The 7,583-nt window shown below is 41.4% G+C and overlaps 1 protein-coding gene across 1 annotated transcript in view; it reads right to left on the bottom strand.

The window, feature by feature from the left end:
- Nucleotides 1-2,361: 2,361 nt before the first annotated feature.
- vipr2 (vasoactive intestinal peptide receptor 2) overlaps nucleotides 2,362-7,583 on the bottom strand; it is a 126,719-nt gene continuing 121,497 nt past the window's right edge. Inside the window, exons 10-13 of the mRNA XM_043690682.2 lie at nucleotides 6,833-6,924; nucleotides 4,800-4,929; nucleotides 4,674-4,715; nucleotides 2,362-3,854 (exon numbers count right to left, since the gene is read on the bottom strand). Coding sequence (XP_043546617.1) covers nucleotides 3,696-3,854; nucleotides 4,674-4,715; nucleotides 4,800-4,929; nucleotides 6,833-6,924 — 423 coding nt within the window. The 3' untranslated portion in view covers nucleotides 2,362-3,695. The remainder of the gene's footprint in view (nucleotides 3,855-4,673; nucleotides 4,716-4,799; nucleotides 4,930-6,832; nucleotides 6,925-7,583) is intronic.

Below are 7,583 nucleotides of genomic sequence, written 5' to 3'. Positions count from 1 at the left end.
TTGTTGAGTAAATAGCTTAGAGATTGTTAAATCACTCTTAGAAGTTTAAATTGTTCCCTAGTTGGATACTGGAAACACTAATGAGCCAGTCAGCAGCAAATGCAGGAGAGTTTCAGCCTGTAATGAAGACAGAGAGACTGTGCAGAAACGTAACAAGTCTAGCAGCATCTGTAGACAGAGAAACAGTTAATACTTAGAGTTCTGGTGCAATGACAATATTGGGGAGGTGATGGCCTAACAATATTATTGCCAGGCTATTAATATAGAGGTCCACCATGGCAGACGGTGCAATTTGAAAAAAAACCTGGAAATAGAAATATAATGATGGTGACACAGTAGCTCAGTGGTTAGCATTGCTGCCTCACAGTGCCAGGTTCAATTCCACTCTCAGGTTACCATCTGTGTGGAGTTTGCACATTTTCCAGGTGTCTGCGTGGGTTTCCTCCGGGTGTTCTGGCTTCTCCCACAATCCAAAGACGTGCATGTTAGGTGAATTGGCCATGTCAAATTGCCCATAGCAGCCAGGGATGTGCAGGCTAGGTAGATTAACCATGGGAAATGTGGGGTTACACGGATAGGATAAGGGGTGTGGGTCTGGCTGGGATGTTCTTTGGAGGGTCGATTTGGATTCAATGGGCCGAATGGCTTGTGTCCCCACTGTAAGGATTCTATTCTGTGATAACCACAAAATCATCATCAAATGTCGGAGGGGGGAACAGGACGGAACTTGAAAGGGTTCAGAAAAGATTTACAAGGATGTTGCCAAGGTTGGAAGATCTGAGCTACAGGGAGAGGCTGAACAGGCTGGGGCTGTTCTCCCTGGAGTGTCGGAGGCTGAGGGGTGACCTTATAGAGGTTTACAAAATTATGAGGAGCATGGATAGGATAAATAGACAAACTCTTTTCCCTGGAGTTGGGGAGTCCAGAACTAGAGGGCATAGGTTTAGGATGAGAGGGGAAAAATATAAAAGAGACCTAAGGGGCAACTTTTTCACACAGAGGGTGGTACCTGCATGGAATGAGCTGCCAGAGGAAGTGGTGGAGGCTGGTACAATTGCAACATTTAAGATGCATTTGGATGGGTATATGAATAGGAAGGGTTTGGAGGGAAATGCGCCTGGTGCTGGCAGGTGGGACTAGATTGGGTTGGGATATTTGGTCGGCATGGACGGGTTGGACTGAAGGGTCTGTTTCCAGGCTGTACATCTCTATGACTCTATTATGCTCCTTTAGGGAAGGGAACTGCCTACCTCACCTGTTCTGGCCTGTATCATTCTGTCAGCAATCTTCTCTCCACTCTGGGCAATTCAGGATGAACAATGAATGCTAGCTTAGACAGCAACACCTACATCTCGTAAATGAATAATTTTTTAAAAAATGACTGTTCTTGGATTGGAGTAACATTACAGAGAGAGAAACACGCACCATTTTGACTGGAGGATCAGGTCATCACCAACTGTCTCTCTCATGTATGGGGATAGTTTATTTGGATTGACCACAGAGTGAGGAGGTGTGGTCTGAGTGCAGACCTCTCCTGAAAGCCCGAGTGATTATTAACATGATGTTTACAGTCACCTCCCAGGCCATGGGATAAGGTGTGGGGAGGGGGGGTGGCGACAAATGGCCTTCCAGGGTATTTCAGGGCACTGCAGCTGTTGACTGGAGAATGCAAACGTTCTCCCCTTGTTGCTGCTTGTGTTATTATAATCATTCATTGAAACATCTGAACCAAATTGAGGTTTCCAGATGACCATTTCACTGCACTGACTCTTTCACTGATGCTAAAATCACGTTATTTTATTGAAAGCCAGTTTTTTTTCTGCATTATCCAATTCTGCACTATCTGCAGTGCAAATAGAAATGCAATTGCATGTTCGATGCTGACCAAATGGAAGAATTAGCTATTTTGAAATATTTAGAAGATAAGTAGATGGTAGTTACTACTAATTCTTTACATCACCAATTCATAGTTTTTTGTTAAGGGTTTTGGTTCTGATGTCCATTCATTATATTTTATTCAACTTATAGTTGATATTATTTGAATGCAGTTGTGAGGCTAGGGATTGTTGCATGGAGTCTTTGATCTATTTAAACTAATTTGACTTATGCTAATGTCAAGAGAGGATGCAGAGGGAGTTACTGAACTGGTACCAAGGGTGTGAGACATCAGTCACATTGAGGCACTTCACCTCAGAAAAGACTCAATGGGTTGAATGGCCTAATTTTTTCCCCTATGTATTCCAGGAGCTGTGAAGTTCTTATTGGAGAACACTAAGGAGCTTTAATATCTTCGATAAAGTGAACAGAGGGAATAGTTTTCAATAGCAGAAGTGCCTAAATGAATTGGTAAAGAAGAGAAAGTGAAATGAAGAGAATTTTATTCAAACTGAGTTATGATGATCTGGAATGCACAACCTAAAAGGCTGGAGTAAATAATTTTAAAAATAGTCTTTCCAAGAAAATGGATACATTCTTAAATTGGAGAGTTTTCCAATAAGGGATGAATTTACAAGATAGTTTAAAGTTCTCCTGCTTTGTTGTACCATTCCATAATTCTAAGGAAATAGCAGAGAGAAAAACATCATTCAAACCCACCATTTATTCCAGCTAGGTCTCAGTAATATCCAGGCCTCAAATGTTTCTTGAGTACCACAGTCCCACAGAGCAGTGGTGTTAGTTTCTAATTGTCACATTCTTATTCACAACACAGCCCCAGATTAATCCCTCAAAGTACACTTTGTGGCACAAAATTGCCTTCTTTAATCTTTCCTGGGTGATAGGCATTGCTCACAAGGCCGTATATTGCCCTTCCTTGAAGTAAATGGGTTGCTGTGCCATTTTAGAGCGCAGTTCGGGATTTGATCACACTGCTGCCGATCTGGACTCACATGTCAGGCAGACAGGGTAAAGACAGCAGATCTCTGACCAATAGGACATTAAGAAACCCGATGAGTCTTTTTGACAATGAGTGATAGTTGTCATGGTCACCATTATTGAGTTTAGCTTTCAATTCCAGATTTCATTCATTGAATTTAAAATCCATTAGCTGCTGCTGTGGGATCGGAACTGATTCTCCCCACAAAATTAGCCTCTGTCTTGGAACCTTTACCATTATGCCATCATCTCCCATCTAATGCAATACAAGTTATGAAACAATTAGAACATGAGTCATACAACTTAAAATCCTGGAATGTTTAAACAATATACAAAATAACCTCACAAATCTAACTCTTGTGATGACACAGTCCAAGTGTGACATGATACAATTTCAATAAATACTGCTGACAGATTTCTGTGAAAGTGTACGAGTGCCCAAATATCTTCAAGGACCTCAGATATCAGGAACTCAATGCATTCCAGGGATTGATGATATGGCTTATCCGTATTGCAAGGTGAAAAAGTTGACTTCAGAAAGTTTGGTAAATGAATGTTCAAGCTGTCACTTAATTGGTGCAGAAGGAGATATTATAGATAAAAAAAAATCAAGAAACTCTTTAAATGGTGTTGGCCTGTTCCTACTGTTGAAAGTTTTAAGCGTACACATCTCAAAACGCAAATACTTGAGTTTGGAAAGGAACTATCTGTGCCCGACATTTCCATCATCTTCTCCCAGATCTCTATCACGGAATGTACGGAGGTCGCTTGATTCTGCTGGATTTTTGTTAAGGAGAAAACTACTGGCCTTGGAACCACATTTAGACCAGAGATGTTTCCGTCTGCAAGAAGGACTGAGATCGTGTACAACGGCGAGAATAGCCATTCCCTGAAAATGATGTTCTGTGCTTATTGTAATCAGGCTTCAAGTGACAACCTGAAACCAGGCTCCGCCATTTCTTTTTCAGTTCAACTTGAACCTATATTTTAAGAATGAAGAATGTCAATGATTTTAATATATTTAATTTCATATAGTTTGGTTCTAATATCAAGCCACATAAATATGTAAGAGACACATTCGAATTCTCCCACTCATTTCTAATGATTTGTCTTACTCCTGACATTTTCCTGATGTTGTGTATGAACAACAATCATTGCACAATAGAAAGTCAGAGACCATCAATCTTACTGATTTAATAAGAAAAAGTAATGACTTGACATAGCTACCATTTTAATGTATACTTAAGAAGACGATATACTTAAAAACTTAATTGTCCTTTGGGCTGCTGGCAGTAGTTATCTTGATTCATTGCAAACAAGTTCACAAGGTTCCTATCATAGAAACCCTCCAGTGTGGAAGCAGACCATTCAGCCCATTGAGTCCACACTGACACTCTGAAGAGCATACCACCCAGACTTGCATTTCCCATGGCTAATCCATCGAGCCTCCACATCCCCTGGACACTATCGGCAATTTAGCATGGCCAATCCAACTAACCTACACATCTCTGGACTTTGAGGAAACCCACACAGACACAGGGAGAATGTGCAAACTCCACACAGGCAGTTGCCTGAGGCTGGAACCAAACCCAGGTCCTTGGCAGCAGTGCTAACCACTGAACCACCATGCTGCTTATGATACAGCAGTTGTGTCTTTACCTCTGGGCAGGAAGGTCCAGGTTCAAGTCTCACCTGCCTTGAATGTGTATCACAGCATGTCTGCAATGGGTTGATTAAAGTAACTCGATACAAGCAAAGTGGTGAACTGACAAGTTTGACAAAATCAGAAGTTAACTTACCTCACTATTTAAAAAGCAGTACAGGACTGAAACAATAAGCCCCTGCACAAGGAACAAAACAATATGTGAATTCACCATAAATTCATTTGGTGTAAGAAATTGGGAGAGGTAGGAATTTTTTTTTACCTGAAAAGATCCAAAACATAATTCAAATGCAATCTGATATTTATTGAAAACATTGTCCTGGAAAATAGCAAACACGATGTAATGTATTCCAAGCAATGGGATGAGGAACAATGTGGACTTGGCGAGTCTCCTGGTTAATTAGGAAGAACAGGAACAATCAGTGTGACATATAAATCCAGCAGCTCCATAGCACAAATGTCTCATGACAGCACGCACAGGAAAGGTCAATTCGAATTGTATACCAGTTGGACCAAACAATACCCACCGTGTTTATAATCAAACACTACAGCAGGACTATTAACTTGCAAGGGGTATAACCGTGCCAGAGGCTGTGGGAGGACTAGTTCATTTTAAACAATGGGTTTCATTCAAATGTTGGAGGTGAGGAGCCTGTCTTGAACAGGCAGTTCCCTGGGTTCAGCAGTAGGCAGCTTGCTCACCATCCTGCCAATGTACAGTAGGTATGGAAGGGAGGAGATGGCTCAGGAGGGGGTTCAGGAAGAGAGAGGGGCTAAGATCCAATGGTACCATGGTCAAAGCTATTCTGTGGGGTCTAGTGGAGACTTCTTGCCTAACCTATCCCCTCAATCATGTTATTTTACTGAGGGGTACCTAATCAGAAGCTTCCAGACTGATCTCTACATTAAAAAGGTCATTAATGTTTATGATTAGATCAGAAAGAATAATGGGTAATACCCTCTGTCTTTCTATTGTACAATCATTATACCTATAATGGTATCAAGCAGACACCAGCATTATTCTGTGCAGTTTTGGTCTCCTTTTCTGAAGATTGGTGCTCTTGCTCTCGAGGGAGTGTAGCGAAGGTTTACCAGGCTGATTCTGGGGATGGCGGGACTAACGTATGAGGAGAGATTGACTATGTTAGGATTGCTTTCGCAGGGGTTCAGTGAGGGGGAATCTCATAGAGACTCATAAAATTCTAACAGGACTAGACAGATAGATGCAGGGAAGCTGTTCCTGATGGGGGTTGCATCCAGAACCAGGGGTCACAATCTGAGGATTCGGGATGGACCATTTAGGACAGAGATGAGGAGACATTTCTTCACCCAAACAGTGGTGAGCCTGTGGAATTCATTACCACAGGAAGTAGTTGATGCCAAAACATTGAATGTATTCATGAAGTGGCTAGATATAGCACTTGGGGCGAATGGGATCAAAAGTTATAGGGAGAAAGCACGATTAGTCTACTGAGTTGGATGATCAGCCATGACTGTGGTGAATGGAGGAGCAGGCTCGAAGGACCGAATGGCCTCCTTCTGCTCCTATCTTCTGTGTTTCCATATATCTGTTATGCTGGTCAGGGGAGGGGAAAGGAGGGTGAGTGGAGTGCTTAGACTTGAACTCTCCCGAAATTGCCTGCTTTCTGCTGAATGAAGGGATTGAGAGTCCCTTTCCCACCTCACTGAGGATTAGGTCTTCTGTTATTTCCTCCCACAGTACAAAGATGTGCAGGTTAGGTGAATTGGCCATGCTAAATTGCCTATTGTGTTAGATGCATTAGTCAGGGAAAAATGTACAGTCGAGGAATGGGTCTGGGTGGGTTAATCTTCGGAGGGTCAGTGTGGACCTGTTGGGCTGAAGGGCCTGTTTCCATTCTGTAGGTAATCTAATCTAAGTTAAAAAAAGGATAAAACTGCCTTCGTGAGAATAAGGGACAACAGTGCAAGTAAAAGCACAAAGAGACTTCAACAATCCTGTCGACCTCTACAATGGAATGAATGAGGCATGTCAAGAGACAAATTAGCTAAATGCCAGAATGGTACAATAATTCAATATATTTTTCATACACAATGATCTTAAAAACTGATTTTGATGAATAATTATTGATAAAGTGAATATATGCCTCATTATTTGGTGGATTTTGATATTTGAGATTTAATATACCTTCCCAAAACTTCTGAATTGGGACCGATTACACACAAATGTTTTGTATTTGAGTCTGTGCGTAATGTGAAAAAGACCCAACATTTTCGCTTATGCTCATAGTTTGAGACAATAAATAAATTGCTTACTTGTACTGTGAGTCGTTGTTGCCCTGAATATCTGGTGACTTTAGTTTCTGCATCAGTATTCGTACAATACTAATAAACAGGAGAAAGTTTAGCTGTAAATTAAACAGAAATGTCTGGATGAGCTACATGCACTCCTGAGAATACAAAGATACCTTACCTGTTATTCCTGAAGATACATTGAACACATTTTATTTGATAGTTTCACTGCCTTCAGACATGCGCCTTTTGTATTTGCAAGCATGGTACATAACAAGATCACTTGTGTTTCAAAATCGCAGGTTGTGTCACCCATTACCACAAAAACCTCGATCTGCATCTTTAAAAAGACTTCTGTCTGAATCAGGTGGGAGTATTGACCATCGTATGTCAGGCCCACCTCTCACTGTGTCAGGTGGACCTAGTGACCAATGATTCCACCCATTCTTGTCACTCCACTGTATAACCCCTGTATGTGCTAAAGCCCAGACCAGCTCTCCATGCCGACTGAAGAGGACAGCAACAGCATCTCCAATGTTTTTGTGTTAGAGTAAGATTAACTTGAGATGGACAGTAAAAAACAAATGGGGGTCCTTTACATGCAGAGATAGGAGAGTAGACCTTAAGATCATAAGATTTAAGAGCAGAAAGTAGGCTATTCGGCCCGTTGAGTCTGCTTCACCATTCAAGGAGATCATGCTGTGATAATCCTCAACTTCGTTTTGCTGTCTTATCCCCATAACCTTTGATTCCCTTACTGATTAAAAATCTCTCT

The sequence above is a fragment of the Chiloscyllium plagiosum genome, unplaced genomic scaffold (assembly GCF_037043375.1).
Source record: "Chiloscyllium plagiosum isolate Xiang-an unplaced genomic scaffold, Cpla_swu_hap1 HiC_scaffold_5, whole genome shotgun sequence".
NCBI classification, from domain to species: domain Eukaryota; kingdom Metazoa; phylum Chordata; class Chondrichthyes; order Orectolobiformes; family Hemiscylliidae; genus Chiloscyllium; species Chiloscyllium plagiosum.
Note: the sequence above shows the minus strand (reverse complement) of the source record. Positions and strands in the feature narration are given on the sequence as shown.